This window comes from Macaca fascicularis, chromosome X, assembly GCF_037993035.2.
Source record: "Macaca fascicularis isolate 582-1 chromosome X, T2T-MFA8v1.1".
Classification (NCBI taxonomy): domain Eukaryota; kingdom Metazoa; phylum Chordata; class Mammalia; order Primates; family Cercopithecidae; genus Macaca; species Macaca fascicularis.
Genome location: NC_088395.1, coordinates 50,572,093 through 50,593,599, shown reverse-complemented (window position 1 = coordinate 50,593,599; position 21,507 = coordinate 50,572,093). Strand labels below are relative to the sequence as shown.

The 21,507-nt window shown below is 39.4% G+C and overlaps 1 protein-coding gene across 5 annotated transcripts in view; it reads left to right on the top strand.

Moving 5' to 3' along the window:
* Positions 1-21,507, top strand: part of SHROOM4 (shroom family member 4) — a 247,744-nt gene that overhangs the window by 194,561 nt on the left and 31,676 nt on the right. For all 5 annotated transcript variants that reach the window (XR_006695454.3, XR_006695453.3, XR_012429841.1 and 2 more), the window contains one exon: positions 1,868-1,929. Coding sequence is in view for 2 of the 5 variants with exons in the window: in XM_045384065.2 (XP_045240000.2) it covers positions 1,868-1,929 (62 nt within the window). In the remaining 3 variants the exon portion in view is untranslated. The remainder of the gene's footprint in view (positions 1-1,867; positions 1,930-21,507) is intronic.

The window sequence follows — 21,507 nt, the reverse complement described above, 5'->3', positions numbered from 1 at the left end:
GGTACTATTCTAGGTGCTTTACATGTATCAAGTCATTGAGTTCTCAAGCAATATTATTATCGTGATTATACTATGATATAGTTGGGGAAACTGAGGTAAAGAGAAGTTGAGTGGCTTGCCTGAGGCTGCAAGTGAAAGGCAGGTGTGCAATTGGAATCCATGCTATCAAGCTCCAGAGGCCAAGCTCCTGATTGTGCTACACTGCCTCTCCATAAGCTGATTGAAAAGCCCAGGCCCTGTCTAGTGTGGCAGGGTGCCCTCTAGCAGTATCAATTCCACTGGGGCAGCAAGTTCCCATCGCAATCTCCATTTGCAGCAAGCCGTGGGGATAACTGCCTCCTTGGTTCAAAGGATGCAAGCAATGTACCAGGAACTTATGTGGCCTAGGAAAAAAAAAGTAGAGTAATACTGTGAACCTCGGAACGTGGTTGGGAGTTGGTGCAGGACTCTGTTTGGTTTGGCCACTGCGATTTACTGAGCATGTCCACAGGGCTAGACAGGGCATGGACAGGAAATCCTGGCCCCCACTGTGGTTGAACAAGTAATGGTGTCTTTGCAGGCAGGAACATCTCACAAGGGCATCGAGGCAGAGTCTAAAGTACAAGTGGTTAGAGCTGTTCTGACATGCCAGATATAGGTAGGGACTGCTCTGGTCCTTTAAATGCTGAAGCCAAGAAATAAACCTCAACTTTTCCATTGCTGCTAACATCCAGAGCCTCTTATGTGCCAAACAATGTGCTAGGAGTTCTGTCTGCATATCTTATTTATCATCACTACTGGTCACCAGATAGGAAACTGAGGTGAGGTTCAGGGAGGTAATATGAATAACCTCAAATAACACCACTATTAAGTGTCTTAGCCAGTATGACTGCACCAAGGATCTGTTTATTCTGCTTCACCAGGTGTCTTACTTCTAGTAGGGAGACCTACTGGGGCAAAGGTAATAACATTTTGAATGGGGCTAATAATAGCAGCATTGGAGAAAGATGGAATTTGGAAGATCGGTGAATTTTAGGAAAAAGTGTGCATTCCCATTGAGCTAAACTCTGAGTCTCTAGGTACGGAGTGTTGGATACAAAGTCAGAGAGAATCTGAAAGGCTAATTTGCATTCAGTTTGGAGCTAAAACAGGAAGGCAGGGACGGTTTTACAAATGGCACATATGGCTTGGTCTAGAAAAAAAAAGAGTTGCTTGGACATGGCCCTTAAGGAAAAAATGCCCAGGGTAGAGAGTCTACTCTTGTAATGTAGGGACTGTGGCACCATGCACTCATATTCCCCAGAGATGGGCCCACCTCATCCCCTGCCAGCAGATGTGGGCAGAGAAGGAGGAGCCACTGCAGTTGGAGGCGTGCCGACATACCTGCTATCCCTCTGCCTCACCTGGGGAGAGGGTTGCTGCAGCAGGAGCTTCTGCCCTCAAAGCCCCCTCAAGTACCAGGGCTCCCAAGAAGATGCTTTCTATGTTGGAAGAGGCAGGAGGAATGAGCAGGTTCACCCAGCAGAACAAACAAAAAGACCTCCATCCCTCCATGCAGGCAAGAGCCAGGGCAAACAGCAAACATACTAAACTGGTTTTTAATGTGGTTTGGGAGGGGAGTGGAGAAAGAGGGAAACAGCATTTCTAGACCACGGTGTCCGGGTCACTAAGTGCTCCCTTAGTCTCTGCATGCCTGCGGCAGTTTAGCAAGCCTCCCGACAGAAAGGCAGCCACTCCAGGTACACGTTTATCAGCCTGCATAGCAGAGTAGAAGGAACAAGCTGGGGGGCTAGGCCAGACACCAGCTCCTGACCTCTTCACATTTTTTAGGTCATCTAGATACCTGGCTGCTCAAAGCTTTCTAACTTATCAGGATTTTGCTTTACAGGAATTTCCTGGGGACAAGTGGAATCCAATAACAGGAAACAGGAAGACCAGCCAGTCAGGGAGGTAAGTGAGTGCTCAGGGAGTTGGGGTGAGTTGGTGCCTCTGGAGCTTCTATAGAAATTGCTAAGGTCTTTGGTTTGCTTAGTTTCCTTTGAGGAAACTGGCCTGGTATCTAGACTAAGGGCTTGATGCCATAGATATAATTCAGCCTGTCCCCCCGCCCCCTGCACTCCTAGATAGGTGGGTACAGACCAAACTGATTGCTAGGACATTTTGGAATGTGCAAGTTTCCTCTATTAGACTGAGACCCTTGAGAGAGGACACCATACCTTGGTCATAGCTTTATTCTCTGTACCCAGCGCAGTGCCTGATACAGAGAAGTTGTTCAAGAGGTATTTGTCATTTGCTTGCCAAATGAAGAAATGGAACCTCCTCCACCATTAAATGGGTGAAATGACACAAAAGTAATAATGCTAGCTAACGTTTCTTGAACATAGTGCTCTATTCTAGACCCCATTCAAATCATTTTACAAGTATGTATTTGTCGCTATGACCTTATGGAGTTGGTAATATTCGTCTTTCCGTTTGACAGAGAGAAGAAATTGAGACACACACAGAGATACATTCATTTGCCTAAAGTCCCACAGCTAATCAGTTGACTAGACCCAGGTGGTCTCGCTTCAGGGACACTATACTACATTACAGTGTTTCTCTGAGATGGTTCTTTCACTGATTAGTCAGTGAAATAAGAGGACTTTATTGAAAACCTAGTATAGGTTCTGCCTTTTTCTGGGCAAGGTGAGAAATACGAGCAAGAGAGCAGCAGGAAGCACAGTGCCTGCCCACAGCTTGAGCAGGGAAGACTAACCCACACAAAGCTAAATGGCAGTAATAATAAATTACCACTTGCCAAACAACCTATGTGCTGCAAGCCGAGTTATACGTACTATGTTATGCTTTATCGTCCCAACAACTCTGTCAGGTAGATATGATTATAACTGGGGCGGTGGGTCTCAAACTTGAGTGTGCAATTGAAACACAGATAAACAGTTGGACCCACCCTGCGCCCTGAGAGTGATTCAGTAAGGGGGGAGTGGAGCTCAAAACCTGTAACTCTAATAGGTTCTAAGAGCATCTGGGTGATGCTGATGCAGCTGGTCCTGGGATCCAGTTTGAGAATTGGTAACTCAGATAAAGGATCACAGTCAGAGAGCCTAAGGAATCTACTCAAGGTCTCACAGCTAGTAAAGGGATAAGCTATGAATTAAGCCCAGCTTTTTCTTTCTCACACAAGTTGACAGAAGATGAAACCCTGTCAAATACAGGGCTTAAGAAGCACCTGGCACCTGGTAAGGGGCAGTATGTGGTAACTATTATTGTACACTATTTAAGTTCATTGGAGGGTAAAAACAGCTGGAGGTTGGTAGCTGCAGGAGGAAAGGCCCATAGAGGAAACTAAGAAGGGTGTGTTGGAGGAATAATCCCCACCAGTTAAGTTCTGGCCTTGGAGTCACTTCTGCCTGGGTTCAAAGCCAGGTTCTTCTATTCACTAACCATGTGACTTTGGCAAGTGCCTACCTGCCTGCCTCTCTCCCTCTCTCTCTTTCCCTTCCCCCCTTATTTATAAAATGGGATAAGAGTATCTATCTCAAATGTTTGTTGTTATGAGGACTAAATGAATTAATATATATGTAAAGCATTTAGAGCAAAACCTGACATCATAAACTCTCAGGAAATGTTATCTGTAATGAGGAGGAAGAAGAACAGCAGCAGCAGAGAAGAAAGGTGAGTAGTGAAGCACTGGACCAGCCTAGGCAGGCCTTGACCAGCCTAGGTAGACCAGCCTAGGTAAACCTAGGTAGGATCATAAACATGGGAGCAATGAAAGGTTACTATCAGGTAAGTGACATGAAAAATGTGGCCCTTTAGGCAACTTTGCAGTGTTTGCAGCCTAAGTGGGTTGAAGAGAGACCAGTTAGGGAAGGTGATCTGGGCATGACAGAATGTGGCCCTGGATTGGGGAGGTAGAGGTGCGATAGAAATGGAGCAGAAGGAATAGATAAATATGTGTGATATTTGGGGGAGGGGAGTTTGTTTATTGTGAAAACAATATTACAGGAAATTAAAAATAGAAGAAAAAAATAACCTTACTGTTACCACCGTAACACCCTGGTTATTTTCATTTCCCTGTCAGCTTTATCTGTAGGTATAGAGATTTTTCTAAGCATGATTATAATAACCATGTAGATGTAATTTTGTGTGCCCTACTTCTTTTTCCTCTCTAAGCATTACTTGGTAAACAATTTTTCATGTTGCTATGCAGGCTTCCTTAAGTCATAATTTTTAGTGGCTGTATAATATTTCACCAGCTTAATGTGCTCGAATTTGCTTAATCATTCCCAAATTGTTGGGTAAATAGGTTGTTTCCAATTTCTTGCTATTATAAAGTAATGCAGCAGAAACATTTTGAGTCACTATAGCTTTTTTTCTCATTTTGAATTATCTCATTAAAAACAATTATGTGGAGTTGGGATTACTAGTGCAAAGAATATGAACATTCTTATGGTTCTTCATAGATTTTACCAATCTGTTTTCCCCACGAGATGTTTCACATGCCATTAGCAATATATGAGAATACCAGTTTTCCAAAATTATGTCACCATTGAAAATTTTCTTTTTCTAATGCCATACAGTTTAATGGGACCTATTATAGTTTTAATTTGCTTACTTTGATCATTCTAGTTTGAATATTTTGTGTGTCTAATTAATATATTAATATCTGAATATTTTGTGTGTCTAATTAATATATTAATATCTGTATTGCTTCTCATGTGAATTATCTGTTCAGATTATTTGCTCACAAATATGTGACACCTTTTAAGGGTAAAGTAGAGAAAACTTGGTGACTAGAACTTGAGGAGAAAAAAGGAAATATATCTTAGCCAAGCATGATAGTGCACACCTGTAGTCCTACTGCTCAGGAGGCTGAGGTGGGAGGATCACTTGAGCCCAGGAGTTCGAGGCGGTAGTGAGCTGTGATCACACGACTGCATTGCATCCTGGGTGACAGAGCAAGACCCAGTCTCAAAAAAAAAAAAAAAAAAAAGATAAAAAACAACTCTGAGCCCCAGTGACTTGGAGAAAGTTATTGGCATATATGGGGCAGTTGAGAAGGGGAGCTGGTTTGGTGAAGATGCTGCTAAGTTTGAATTGGGATATGTTGTATTTGAAGTTAGTGGAAGATACAAGTTGAGGCTTTCAAGGCTTGTCAAGCACCCAGCCAGGGGACAGGATGAGGAAGAAGAATCAACAAAGGAAACTGAAGGGTCAAGCAGCTAACGTAGTAGAAGGAGAAATCTGCCAGTGTAGAAGATAAGCAGATGACTGTTAATGTCCTTAACAGTTTGGAATTACAAGTGACCTTCAAGAAAGCAAATTCAGTAAAGCTGTGGGCATAGAAAATAGATGGCATGGTGGTCTGTAAGGGGGAAGCATTAAGAGAAGAAATGCAAGCAGTTTTACACATCACAAATTTACCTGTTTTAAGTGTACAATTCAATGATCTTTACTAAATTTACAGTGATGTATAATCATCACCACAATCTAGTTTTAGAGCATTTCTATCACCCTTAAAAAGACCCCTCATGCCCTTTAGCCGTTGCTTTCCATTCCCACTCTCAACCTCAAGCAACCACTAATCTACTTTCTGTCTTTATAGATCTTCCTTTTCTGTGCACTCCATATGACTCAAATCACACAATATGTGATCTTTTAATGCCTGACTCCTTTCACTTAGCATAATGTTTAGCAGTTCATCCATGTATCAGTACTTCATTCCTTTTTATTTCCAAATAATATTCCATTGTATGGATGCATCATATTTTGTTTACTAGTCCTTCCACTAATGGATTGTTGGGTTGTTTTAACTTTTTGGCTATTGTGAATATTACTGCCATGAACATTCATGTACAAGTTTCTGTGTAGATTTATGTTTTTAATTCTCTTCGGTACATATTTAAGAGTGAAATTGCTGGGCCAAGCGGTAACTTTATTGTTTAACTTTTTGAGGAACTGCCCATTCTCTAAAGCAACTGCACCATTTTACATTCCCACCAGCAAAAGAGAGTTCCAGTTTCTTTTGGCGAATTTTAATACAATGATTAATTGTTACTGTGTGATTTTTAAAATGTTTAAAAAGGGGCCTTGCACTGTGGCTCACACCTGTAATCTCAACACTTTGGGAGACTGAAGCGGGCAGATTCCTTGAGGTCAGGAATTCAAGACCAGCTTGGCCAACATGGTGAAACCCTGTCTCTACTAAAACTATAAAAATTAGCCGGGCATGGTGGCAGGCGCCTGTAATCCCAGCTACTCAGGAGGCTGAGGCAGGAGAATTGCTTGAATCCGGGAGGTGGACGTTGCAGTGAGCCAAGATTGTGATACTGCACTCCAGCCTGGGCAACAGAGCGAGACTCTGTCTCAAAAGAAAAAAAAAATGTTTAAAAAGGAAGATGTTTAAAAATAATAAATTAGCTAGGAAAAGTAAAGAGAGAAATAGGATGATAGAGGGAGCAATTGGGTTTAATTTAGTGGTTCTCAAAATGTGGTCCCAGGCCCAGAAACCTCCGTATCACCTGAGAACTTGTTAGAAATGCACATTCTCAGGCTATACTCAGACCTACTGATTCAGAAAGTGAGGATGTGGCCCAGCAATCTCTGTTTTAACAAGCCCTCCAGGCAATTCTGACACAAGCTAAGTTTCAGAACCACCAGTTTGAATGAAGCTTCAGTCAGGATCTAGAAAACTGAATTAAGTTTAAAACAGAAAGGAAAGCGCAGCAGAAAAGGAAGAAGTATTGACACTGAAGATGGAAGAGGCAGGTCCCAATTGAAGATCTCAGGAAACATGAGAAGGACTAGGAAATGTCCAGGGCATAGATGACATCTGCGAGGAGAAATCCTGATAGAGTTTCCCCTCACACCTTCCCCCACCACCACACACACAAATTTTAACATTTACTATGTTATTTCTGTCACAACTGGAATCATGGGTGTAGGTGGAAAAATCAAATGTATATTCTTAAGCCACTCTCTTTGCCTGGAAGCCTGCAATGAATTGATAATTTCAGGTAGTTATACTCTTAGTCGTCTTCCTCCACTGTTATTTGGTTTTCTGCGAAGAGAATGTAAAAATTTTAATATTAGCAGGAGGGAGAAAAATGGTGAGTAGATCTACTGGGAGAAAAAGCTACATTACTGTGATATATTTAAAAGCCAAAATAAGTTATCTTCTGGATTATCTCTCTTGGTTTTCTGTACCTATGATTGCCTGCTGTGACCCTTTCTCTTTTTTTCACTTTGCACAGAACTTTAGAATGTGTAGGGTGTTTTTATATGCATGACCACGGTTAATCCTCACAACAACACTGAGGTTAAGCCTTATTTTTCCCATTTTACTGATGAGGAAGCCAAGACTCAGGAAAGGTATTATACTATTAACAGCAGCAACAACAGGTATAATAGCTAACATTTATTGAGTGTGTTTATTCTGTGTCAGACACTGTTGTAAGCATTTCACATGAATTATTTTATTTATTATTTATAATGACCCCATGAGAGCATTACTGTTTATTGACCCAGTTTTGCAGTTGAGGAAATTGACTCACAAAGAGATTAAAGTAACTTGCCCCAGGTCAAACAGGCATCTGACTTCAGAGCCCATTACTACAGGGATTATACAGCAAGTAAGTGACCAAACTAGAGCTCTACTTAGGATTTTCCATTCTCAGCCTAGGGTTCTCTTCCTTCCCTTTGTCACATCACATCATGAGCAGAGTGTGAAATACCCAGTACAGATTTCCTATGTACTGATTGAGTGGAAGAATATGGGTAATTCAGAGTTGAATCTGATTTCATTAGGAAGAGTACACTTTTCAGGAAGCCTTTACTACCTAAGAAGAATGCAACCTTCAGGGGCTCAGAAGGATTTGTCACAAGTATAACTAAGTGAATTTAAATACTTAGGTATTAATTTAACACCAGGCACACAAAACTTATTCAAAGAAAATTATAAAACTCTAACGGGAGAAATAATATGAATAAATGCATAGCATATACTTTGCCTTAATTTAGGAAGACTAAATATAGTAATGATTACAATTATCCCTAAGTTTAATGTGTAGACATAATGTACTCCAATTAGAGTCACCATGGGATACTTTATAGAACTTGTCAAATTTATAGTAAAATTTATCTGGAAGAATAAGTAAGTGGGCAGAAATACCAAAGAGTACATTTATTTTAAAAGTTAATGATGGTAGACTTACCCTATCAGATTTTAAAACCTGTCATAAAGCAACAATTATCAAAACCACATGATAGTGGGTTAAAAAAAGTCAAACAGTGAAATTTAAAAAGAGCTTCTAGAAACAGACTCAAGCTATTTTAAGAATATAAAACACATTGGAAGCAACCCTGAACTGGGGAAAGCAATTACTATTTCTTTAAAAACTGTTGGGAATTTTAGATATCAACATGGAGAATAATTAACTTAGATTCATAGCACATACTGTACAGAAAGTGGACCAGTAGAATCGCATATTTATTCCAGCTGTGGATGGAAGATAAATTTATGTCTGTTAAATGGAGGATATCATCAGAGACAAGATCGATGGATTCAAATATTTAAAAGTTGGTGGTTGGGGGAAAGCCTTTGTACAACAAAATGTAATAAAAAGCTAAGCAACAGAATGAGGAAAATGTCTGGGATCAGCATCACTCACAACAGTTGCCTGTCCAAAAAATATATATAAAAAATGGGTAGAGATGTAGAAGGTCAGCTTTCAGATTTAGCTTCATAAGTGGGTAAGGAAAATGAACAGGCAATTTACACATAAGACAATAAAGGGAGTGAAATCATTGCATGGAAAAGTACCACCTCTCTAGCAATTAAAGAAGTACAAATAGAAGCAACTTCAAGGCATCATAATCTGCTTATTAAACTATCAACAATAAAAAAATCAATAAATAGAAATTGTAAAATGCTACCCTTGGCAAGGCTGTGAGGAAACATGTGTTTCTGGAAACAGTATAAATTGGTTTAGTCTTCCTAGAGGGCAATCTAGAAAAATGTGACAAGAGTATGTGTTTCTGGGTTTAGTCTTACTAGAGGACAATCTGGAAATATGTGTTCGTATTATTTGGCCTAGAATATCCCCAAGGAAATAACCTAAAAGGGAAAAAATAATTTATTTAAAGATGTTCATAGTAGTGCTTATATAATCATGGAAAGAGTTTACCAATCTAATATATCATCATCTTGGAACAAAATAGAATAGCCACTAACAGTGACAGGTATGCAAATGTTGGATCTTTCCCAGGAATGAGTGGCTGTAATATTAACAAAAAATAAATAATAAATATGGCTGGGCGCGGTGGCTCACGCCTGTAATCCCAGCACTTTGGGAAGCCGAGGCGGGCGGATCACAAGGTTAGGAGATCCAGGCCATTCTGGCTAACACGGTGAAACCGCGTCTCTACTAAAAACACAAAAAATTAGCCGGGTGTGGTGGCGGGCGCCTGTAGTCCCAGCTACTCGGGAGGCTGAGGCAGGAGAATGGCATGAACCTGGGAGGCGGAGCTTCCAGTGAGCCGAGATCGCGCCACTGCACTCCAGCCTGGGTGACAGAGCGAGACTCCATATAATAATAATAATAATAATAATAATAAAATATGAAACGACATGTTGAATCTGATAGTAGCCATACACAAAGAAAATTCAGGAAGGAATCTGGTAAAATGTAAATAGCTAGATATGAATGTACATGGTGTTCTTTTTTTTTTTTTTTTGACAGAGTCTCGCTCTGTCGCCCGGGCTGGAGTGCAGTGGCCGGATCTCAGCTCACTGCAAGCTCCGCCTCCCGGGTTCACGCCATTCTCCTGCCTCAGCCTCCCGAGTAGCTGGGACTACAGGCGCCCACCACCGCGCCCGGCTAATTTTTTGTATTTTTTAGTAGAGACGGGGTTTCACCGTGTTAACCAGGATGGTCTCGATCTCCTGACCTCGTGATCCGCCCGTCTCGGCCTCCCAAAGTGCTGGGATTACAGGCTTGAGCCACCGCGCCCGGCCGTACATGGTGTTCTTTAGGTACATGTCAAGTTGTTGGAATTTATAATTAAAAAGAAAATCTGAAGAAGAGGCGGCCCATGTTGGTTTGATATAGGCCTGAGAAGTTAAAGATCAAGGGCTTTGTAAAAAATTCCTGTACCAATGACAGACAATGTTACTTACCAGACATGCTTAATCTCACTGCTAGCTAGAATTTGGTTTGCTGGAATTCTCCATCCACTAGCACTTTTGCTTACTTAAATCCACGAGAACTTTGACATCACCAGACCTCTACGAATCTCCAAATTTGTCACCACCACTACAACATAGTACCCCCTCGCACACACCCCCACCAATAAAAATTTTATTATCTGCCTCAGAAGCATCCCTTTCTTAAGGCTTTTCCATTTCCCTTCATTTCTGTCACTAGCACTAGTTTGCATTTCAGTGCCATTATTAACAAAGAAGCACATTTTCTCTCTACCACAGTGACTGCATATGTATGTATTACTTGACAACAAATATAGATTGAGGTCACTGGAGAGAAGGAGCTAAGCTTCACCTGGGCCAGCCCCAATAAAGCAAGGACTTCTCTGATTTCTTCACAGTACACTTTGCATCAGCCTCCTGAGGACTAGAGAAGGTTCAGGGCAAGTACTGCCACTTGCGTTTGTTGTTGCTAAGCTAATTGTTCATTACTTGAATTTCTGTGGACCCAGGGGCAAGCAGGGGTGGCAGCAACAAGCTCTCTGGGTCCTTCTCCCCTCCCGGTATATCCTCCTTGTGTCTTACATCCTGGATCTTGCAAATATTTCCTTCGGCAATAACCTGGGAGTGTCTGTTTCTCTTGGAGCAGTCTTACACGGCTGCTGAGGGAAGGGAAAGGTGAGAGGCTTTGGACCTGTGTGCTGTTGCTACTGAGATTCTGGAATGCCAAGCTATTGTGGTGAGCTTAAAAATAAAGTTTCCAAACAAGAAACTTCAAAAGGGTGGAGGAAGAGGTGGGAGGAGACTTTTCAATCTCTGCAAATACTGGTTTTCATTTTCAATTCCTATTAGGCAAAAAAAATATATATATATATATATTTTTTTTTTAACAAAAAGGCAAAATCTATTCTTCAGAAGAAAAGGCAACCCATGGAAGAGGAAAAGAGATGAACAACCCTCGTCTTGGCAGGCAATTTGCTTTTGTTTTTGAGATATAGTCTCCTTGCTGATGTCAACAAACCCCTTTCTCATAGTTTGCTTTTATGCTTCCTCTCCTTTCCTCAGTGAGGAGCTAAAGCCTTCATGGACGCCTGAGGATGAATGTAGCGCAAGTACCTTTTGCTCTACCCCAAGAGTCCTTGCTTCCCTGCGATTATCTCTCAGAGACAGACAAGGCAGGTCTGGACACTGCACTTTTTACTAGCTGGGAAAATGATTTATCCTTTTTAAGCCTCAGGAGTCTCATCTGCAAACTGATAATAATGGTTGTTGTGAAGATTAATGGAAATACATACATGAAAGTACCTAGCACGGGGCCCAACACTTAGCAAGAAGTAAGAAACCAGAGTAGTCGGCTGGGTATGGTGGCTCACGCCTGTAATCCCAGCACTTTGGGAGGCCAAGGTGGATAGATCACTTGAGGTCAGGAGTTTGAGACCAACCTGGCCAACATAGCAAAAACCAGTTTCTACTAAAAATACAAAAATTAGCCGGGCATGGTGGCACACGGGAGGCTGAGGCATGAGAATCACTTGAACCTGGGAGGCGGAGGTTGCAATCAGCCAAGATGGTACCACTACACTCCAGACTGGGCAAGATACTGTCTCAGGAAAAAAAAAAAAAAAAAAAAAGGAAAGAAACCGAGTAGTTGCTTTTCCTTAATGAAGGTCCTTGCCGTCCACTCCAAGGAAAGAATCCTTACTTGGTCTCAAAGCAGAGTTGCAAATTTCTGTACATTTAGGAGGCCTGATACCCTTGAAAATAGGACTTCTAGAGGCCAACGAATATCCTTGGCTTGAGGCTGACACCCTTCAGTGGAAGCCTCCCTTTCACCATCACCATTTTGCTTCAATTGTTAAAGCCAGGAAGACAGGAGCAATATCAGTTTTGCTCCCCTTTGATCTGGTTATCTTGCACAGTGTAATATTCAGCAAGGATTTGTTGAAGGAATGACTAATACACACATTGGCCCAGACGATCCCATTAAGGGTAGCCCTTCCCCTTCTGGAGTTGGTCTCCTTCTGCCCGCTCAAAGTAAGTGACTCTGCAAGTCTCAGGCTGCCCCAACACAGGGCAGGTGAGTTGGGAGGGCAGTGCTTTTAAAATGAGGGCTGACACAGAGAATAGCAATTCCCAAGTTGCCTTGTGCCCAGTACCTCCAGATAGGGTCACAGTTCCATGACTTGGGGCACCAGATGTCCCTAGAAGGGCATGTTCTTTTCTTCCAGCTGTTTCTGGAGTTTATTACCGGGGTGGGGTGGGTGGGAGGGATTTTTTAAGGCTAACACACGTAGTTAGTACTTAAACAAGACACTTTGAGTATCCAGTCCTTTTGATTGTCACACTGCTCTTAAGCCTAAACTTGCCTTTTATTATATCTGCCTTTTTAGTAGATAAGAAAAGTGAGTGAATGAGTCCAGGCTGAAAATCCTTAGTAAACTAGGGCCTCCTGGCTAGTCAGCCATGTGGTTGGGCTGGGACTTGAGGTCTCCTGGTTTCTTGGCTATTGAGCAGGGTTGAACATTCATCAGGGAGTGCAGTCCAATTCTTTTGATGGGAACAAGGAGCAGGGCTAAAGCATACAGCTGTGAAGGCAACTTTCCATGTTCCTAGCATCATTTCTAGGTCCTTTTTACATAGTTCATCTTCATGACTGCTTATTTGTAAGACAGGTATTTTGTTGAAAGTGAGGTAAGTGAAATGCCTTGCTCAAGGTTATACAGCTTTTGAGTTATAGAGCCAGATTTTTAAATTTTATTGAAATTCAGACCCAAGTCTTTCTAACACTGTGTTCTTTCTGCTTTGCTCTATTGCCTGTCCTGTGCCCTGGTTAGGGAAGAAGAAAATGTGGTAAATTTGATTGTTATCATGGAGCAGGGTTGTTTTCATCACAGCTGCAATACATTAGCCCAACTGTTGCCTTTGAGGATATTGCTGCATTTCATAAAATCTAGATTGGAGATGAAGGTCGGGGGAGAGGCAGGGACAGGAGATAGAAATGGGCAACCAAGTGTGTGTGGTGAGGGGTGGGGGACAGAATGTATAGTTTGGAAACCAACCTAATTGGAACAAATAACTGCCCCCAAATCATAGCACTCCCAACCCTTTTACTCTGAACCTTTGTTTCCATGATATGGTCCCTGAACCACCTGTGTTAGAATCCTTTAGGTGAATTGCTTAAAATGCTGATTCCTGGAGCCCACCACAGAGGTATGAAATCCCAGTTTTAGGGTTGGGGCCTATGAATTTGCATTTTAAACAACTTCCTGGGTAATTCTGATGAGGAGCCACTTTGATTATGAGCTGTTTTCCCAGACTAGTGGTTTCCAATAAAAGTTGGATCATGTACCCTTCTCAGAAAGATTTTTTAAGCATGTACCCTCAACATATGTTGGCAGTATATTTATTAATTTCTTATATGTGCTAATGTCCTCATATTTATACTTTGAAATGCAAGAAATAGAAAAAAAACAAATATAAATGAAATTCTGTGAAGACAACTACCCTAGACTAAAAAATAAATGACCTGTCAAAAAAAAAAAAAAAAAGGGTAGGTGGTTGAAATCCCATTTCAGGGAGAAGGAAAAAAGAATGGTAAGAGCCCAGTAGAGTGGAAACTTGACCTCATTTTTCTACAAACCCAGCACTCCTCCAGAATGAAGGAAAAGGGAACTGACCATAAAGGTTTCAAGGTAAATATCAATAACCCATTAATCCTTAATCTTTGGATACCAAAAAGTGAAAAAATGATTGGACAAGGCTGAAGGGCGTTGGCCAGGCACCCAGTTGAAGTAGAAAGCAGCATTTTATGAAAGCACCTACATGAGACAAGCACCTCATCTTTTGAGATGTGCAGCTAAGGACGGCATTGACAAGGCACCAGCTTTGATCAAAGCAGCAAAGCTCCATGCAGCTCATGAAGTGTGGTGCTCTTTAAGCACCGTAGGGTAAATCAGCCCAGTAATAGAATTAGGAAGCTTGATAAGGTTGAGCAAAACAAATAATTTCCATTAGCTTGCGCTACCCCCAAAGAAATATGCAATTTAGGTAAAAACAACAGACTTGCTATGCAAACACAGCCTCGAGATAAATCCCAGCCCGCTCCCCCTCCCTCCACCACACAAAAACCCCAATCAGATTCTGGAGCAATTGGACAGCTGCCGACTGCTTTACCTGCTCTGCTACTCATTGTTCCCATTGCCTAGCAACCTGGGCTGCGAGATTACAGTAAAAGAGATCTAACTTTTCTTCTTTTCCATAGTCACACAAACCTGCATTTATTTCACACTGAAGAAATACGTACTGAGCACCCACTGTGTGCCAGGCACTGTGCTGGATACTGGTGACATAGTGGTGAACTTTACATGGCCTTCACCCTCAATATGGTTATGTGGAAGGGGCAGACAAGTAAGGAGTAGTGTGCTAGGAAAATTAATGGGTGCCGTTAAAGGAGAGTCTGGGCACCTATCCCATCCTTTGGGGGAATCAGGGAAGGCTTCCTGAAGGAAATGATATCTCAGTGGAAATCTGAAAGTAAGTCAGATAAAGACGGGGAAAGAGAGGATAAAGAGGAAACAGAGCATGTAAAGGCAAAAAGAAGTGTGGGCGGTGTAGGAAAGGCAGAATTTTAAGGAACCTTACAAATCCTAGTAAGGGGTCTGTATTTTATGAATAATGTAGGCTTCAAGCAGAAAAATGTATGACAAAATCAGATTTATGCTTTTTCTGTTTACTAATTGAAAAAAGTAATAAATGCATTTAGTGTACACACACATACACACACACAATAAGAGAATCTCACCCCAAACCATCAGTACAACTCTTCTTCACAAGAGACATTACTGGCAGTTTGTTGTGTATCCTTCCAGAAAAGTAACGTGTGTGTATGTATATACATTCTTTTTTACAAAAATGGGAACATATTGCACATCTTTTCTATTCTACATCCTGCTTTTTTATTCTAGTGATTATTCTATGTTACACATAGATCTATTGCATCACCTTTAACAGCTACATAGTGTTCCATATATAGATATTCCCTATTTTATTTAACTAGTCCCATTGAAGGGCATTTAGATGGTTTCCAGTCTTTTGTGATTACATACAAATCTACAGTGAATATCCTTATGGATGTCTCTTTGTGTTCTTGTTGGAATGTGTCTGTAGGATAAATCCCTAGAAGTAGAACTACTGGGTCAAAGGAAATGCACATTTTACCTTCTTTGCCTTCCAAATTGCCCTCCCTAGGAGTTATGCTAATTTCAACTCCCACCAACAGCATATAAGATCACCTGTTTCCTTATATCCTCATTAATTATTTAACTTTTTTTATTTAAAAAAGTTTCATTATTGTTTGGATTTGCATTTTTAAAATTTTAAGTGAGATCAAACACCTTTTGGTAAATTGATAAGTCATTTGTATTTTTCTGTGAACTATACGTTTTTTTCCCTATGGAGTTATTGGTCCCTTTTATTGATTGGTAAGCATACTTCACATATTAAGGATATTTAGTCTTAGTTGTATATGTTACAAATATTTTTCCCAGTATATCTTCACTTTTAGACTTTATGATGTTTTTTCTGGACATAATTTTTTAAGTTTTAGGAAGTCAAATTTATCAACTTTCCCTTATTACTTTTATGTTTTGTGTCTTACTTAGAAAGAACTTGTTCTGCCAAGATTATTTTATAGTTTTTAAAATGTTTTCTTCTAGTACCTTTATGGTATTTTTTTGACGGTTGAGTCTTGATACATCTAAACTTTATTTCAGTGTAAAAAGTGATATGATGATTCAGCTTTATTTTTGTCTCAATGGCTATCCAGTTGTTCTAAAACTATGTATTGAATAATTCATCCTTCCCCCACTATTTGAAATGCTTCATCACAAGCTAACTTCCCTTATGCATTTGAGTTGACTTCAGTGTTCTAGTGTTCTCTGTTTTGTGCCATGGATCTCCCTTTCTATTTGTGAGACTGCCTTATTTACTGCTGACTTTAGAAATTATTTCAATAATTGTTAGGGCTGGTCTTCCCTCTTTCATTACTCTACTTTTTCCATACTGTTCATAATAATAGTTACGATTTTATTTTTCCCATATGAAATTTACAATAATGTTCCAAAATGCAATCTGTTGACAATTTTATTGAGTTTCTATTAATTTTATAGATTCACTTAGAGTTGGCATCTTAACAATGTTGAGTCATCATCACTAGGAAATTGTGAGTCCTTTCATTTATGTGCATCTAGTTTTATGTTTCTCAATAAGTTTTAAAGTTTTTGCATATAGATCCTGCATATATCTTGTTAGGTTTATTTCTACGCATCTTATCTTTATAATTGCTGCAGTAAATGTGATTTTCCCCTCCATTATATATTCTAACTAATTGTTGCATCTATATAGAAAAGATGATTTCTATATATGAATTTTGTACCCTGACACCTTACTGAATTTTCCTGTTGTTGGTATTCGTTTTTAAATCGTTTATGATGAGGCTGCGCTCAGGGGTGCATGCCCGTAATCCTAGCACTTTGCGAGGCTGAAGTGGGTGGATTGCTTAAGGCCAGGAGTTTGAGACCAGCCTGGGCAACATGACAAAACCTGTCTCTACTAAAAACACAAAAATTAGCTGGGTATGGTGGTGCATGCCTATAGTCCTAGCTACTTGGGAGGCTGAGGCACGAGTATCGCTTGAACCTGGGAGGCAGAGGTTGCAGTGAGCGGAGATCATGCCACTGCACTCCAGCCTAGGTGACAGAGCTGGACTCTGTCTCAAAAAAAAAGTTTCTGATGAATTTTCCAGATAAATAATTGTGTCATCTATACATAATGAGAAGATATACCCTTCTTCCAATGCGTACATCTTTATTTTGTCAAATTGCACTATTGCTTTCAGAAGAGTATTAAATATTAGTGGGGAAAGTGGGCACCTTTGCCTTGTTCTTGTTTTTAATGGGTATACCTCTAGTGTTTTGCCATTAAGCACAATATTGACTTTTGACTTAAAAAAAAAAAGTCTGATGATAATGATGGTATTATGGAAATAGACATCTTTTTCTGTTAGGTTTTTTTTTAATCTGGAAATGATGTTGAATTGCTATCAAATACATTTTAGCATTAGGGAAATTGTTATGTACCTTTTATCCTTTGATTTATTAATGTTGTCAATTATATCAGTAGATTTTTTATTACTGAACCAGTCTTACATTTCTAGGATGAACCCCACTTGATCATGGTGTATTGTATTTCTTAACATCCTCTTAGATTCTGTTTGCTAATGTTTTATTTAAGATTTTTGCATCTGTATTCTCAGATGAGATTGGTCTCTAGTTTGCTTTTCTGTTCTGTTTGCTGGGTTTTAGTATTAATGTAATGCAAGAATCTTTTCTTCTCTCTCTATTCTCTAGATTTCCAGATTCTAGAAAGTGTAAATAACATTGGTTTGATTTTTTTCCTTGAAGGTTGGTAGAATTAACACAAGACTGTGTGATTGAGCTATTTTTTGGTCAAATTTATACTTTTTTTCCCTATGGTAACTGGTGGGTTTATATATTCTCATTTTTCTGCAATCAGTTTTGGTAATATTTGTTTTGTAGAGAAATACCTTAAGTTTTCAAATTTGTTTTATGGGATACAACAAAGTATTTTCTTACCCTTTTCATTTACTCTGTAACTGTGGTTATTTCTCAATTTCTAATTTTGTGCAATTGGGTGTTTTTTAAATTAGATTAGCAAGTGGTTAACCTGTTTCATTGTTTTCTATTTTCTTTTCAGGAAATGGTTTTGGCTTTAATTATTCTATCATTTGTTTTCTAGTATATTAATTTCTGCAATTAGTTTTATTATCTTTCTGCTTTGTTTTAGGTTTATTTTTATGATTCTTTTCTTCTTTTGTTAAATGCTTAATTCATTTATTTTAATTCGTTCTTACATACTAATATAAGTATTTAAGGCTACAAGTTTCTCTTTTCTTTTTTTTTTTTTTTTTGAGACAGAGTCTCACTCTGTCAACCCGGCTAGAGCACTGGAGTACATTGGCACGATCTCAGTTCACTGCAGCCTCCGCCTCCCAGGTTCAAGCAATTCCCCTGCCTCAGCCTCCCGAGTAGCTGGGATTACAAGCGCATGCCACTACATCTGGCTAATTTTTCTATTCTTAGTGGAGACAGGGTTTTATCATGTTGGACAGCCTGGTCTGGAACTCCTGGCCTCAAGTGATCCACCCACCTCAGCCTCCCAAAGTGCTGGGATTACAGGAGTGAGCTGCCACACCCGGTCTACAAGCTTTTCTTTAACTACTGCTTTAGTCAACCATATCCTCTAGCTTCTGATATTTCCATTGTTGTCATTTTCTAGGTATTCAACAATTTCAAATTAGATTTTCTCTTTGACTAAAGTGGAAGAATTTTTTCCCTCTTTATTCTCTACATGCTAAAGATTTTAATTTTCATTTTGTTATTAATTTCTAGTGTTACCATATTGTCATTAGAAAATATGGTCTGTACTACTTCCATTTTCTGGCTCAGTATATAGCCAATTAAAAATATACTCAATGGACCCTTGATTAAAAAAATATAGTCTGTTTCAGTATATGAAGAAATTTAGACTTTCTCATTATCTTAGTTTTTGACTGTCATGATCTGTCATCAGCTGAAACAGTCTCATATTTTGTTTCTACTTGTTTTCTACCTTTGCATTTCCTGTAGATTTTGCTTTCAGAATTTTTATGCTATGTTTTTTGGTGCATAAAAGATCAGAGGAGGTAGATCTTCATCATGTGTTCTAGTTGTTAACATTATAGTGCCCTTCTTTGTCTTATTTGTTGTATTTTGCCTTTAATTCAACTTATGTATTAAATGGGTATCATAATTTATTTTTTCTTTAATTTTGACCATAATTCCTTTGTTAAACATATTTATTGAACACCTACTGTGAGCCAGGCACTAGAAACCTATGAATGAGACAGACAAGATCCTGCCCTCATGGAGCTTACATTTTAGTTAGAGATTGGAACAGAAAATAATCAAGTAAAAATAGGTATGTGATATGATATTAGGTGGGGATGAAGATGAATACTCAAAAAATGAAGTAGAATAAGGATAATTAAATATAAGTTGCCTGTATTTTTGATAAACTAGTCAGGAAAGGCTTCTCTGCCCGGTACACGTTTGTCATTTTTTTACTTTCCATTTGTCCATCACCTTTGTGTGTGTGTGTGTGTGTGTGTGTGTGTGTGTCAGAGAGAGAGAGAGAGAATATGCCAGGTGGAACAGTTTGCACAAAAGGGATTGTTACAATCTTAATGATCTATAGGTTTGCAAAGGCCCAAATAAGAAAATAGTGGGTATGTCTGGATATGAATTTCTGATCCACATGAGTGGTGAGCTGACCAGAATGGGGGCGGGATAAGAGGAGAATCAAGGACATTTTGCCTTCCATTCTGTGTGAGTTTGGCTATCATTATGTGTATTCTTATTTTTTAAAGAAATATTTCCAATCTTCATCATGATTATTGAATGGATATTCTGTATGATGATTTAATTGAACCCCTGGAATTTCCTGTCACTGGGCAGGACTTAGCATGATGCTGATTGCTCACAGGCTACAGCAGGAAACCAGATCTTGTGGCTTAGAGGGCTTAACTCTTTATACTCTGAGACTAAAGAGATGTCTTTTAACTTTAGTCAGTCTTTATAATACAGAAGTTTGAATTTTTATGTATATTCCAATAAACCTGGACTTATTTGGAGATTTTCTTCTATTGCTTATGAGAATCTTATTTCACTTCAAATGATAGTCTTTTTAATTTTCTGATAGGTTTTTCTTATGTTATGTATGTGCATAATATATACACATATAACATATATAATATATTAAAATTATATATACACACACACACACATATCCATGACTCTTGATCTGGAATTTATTTTGGTATATAAGATATGATGTAGCTCAAAAAAGCACTGCTTTGCAGTTATCTCAAAAAGATTTATTAAGTAATATTTCTTTATCTCCTTTTTGGGGGAAGATTATGTATATGACATTTTTATAGGTAGTCTGCTTTGTTTCTGAACTTTCTATTCTGTTTTGTTGATCAATAACACACTGTTTTAATTACAATTATTTTATGATATACTTTATCCCTTACTTACCTCCTCACCCATTTCTTCTGAAGCAGAATACTCTTTAATATTATATCCTGCTTTCATTACAAGTTAATTTTCTAAAAATTCTGTAGTCAAATGTAGTTTAAAAATTCCTATTGAGAATTCTGATTGGAATTACATTAGAAGGAGTTTTTTGTTGTTGTTGTTGTTTGAGACAAGATCTTACTCTGTCACCCCAGCTGGAGTACAGTGGTGCAATGATGGCTCACTGTAGCCTCAACCTCCCAGGCTCAAGCTGTCTTCCCATCTCAGCCTCCCGTGTAGCTGGGACTAGAGGCACACACCATCATGCCCAGCTAATTACAAGAAGAAAAAAAAATTAGAGACAGGGTCTTGCTATGTTGCCCAGGGTAGTCTTGAACGCCTAGACACAAGTGATCCACCCACCTCAGCCTCTCAAAGTGCTGGGATTATAGGCATAAGCCACTGTGTCTGGCCAGAAAGAGATATTTTAAATCCAAAATAGCAGATAACTATGAATGACCTGTTTGGTGTTTTTTGTTACAAGTATAAAAACATGGAAAGTGTATATATCTAATTCATAATACAGGTTGCATCTAGAGAGACAGTAGGGGAATGGAAGTGGAGAGTTATGTGAAGGGTAGGTATTATTTCTTTTTTCTTAAGAAAAATTCATGAAACATAAATGGCAAGGTGTTCAAACTTACTAAGTCTGGGTGATAGGTAGGAACATGGGTATTATAGCAATCAATCTCTGTACATTTCTAAATATTCGATTTTTTTTTTTTTTTTCCGAGACGGAGTCTTGCTCTGTCATCCAGGCTGGAGTGCAGTGGTGCGATCTCAGCTCACTGCAAGCTCCACCTCCCGGGTTCACGCCTTTCTCCTGCCTCAGCTTCCCAAGTAGCTGGGACTACAGGCGCCCGCCACCACGCCCGGCTAATTTTTTTTTTTTTTTTTTGTATTTTTAGTAGAGATGGGGTTTCACCTTGTTAGACATGATGGTCTCGATCTCCTGACCTAGTGATTCGCCCACCTCGGCCTCTCAAAGTGCTGGAATTACAGTGGTGAGCCACCACGCCCGGCCAAATATTCGAAATTTTTATAATGAAAAACAAACAAAAACAACAGATGAGGCAGGATAACCAGACTTGTACGCCCCAGAAAACAGCATATGCAATCTGACTCCTATAAACA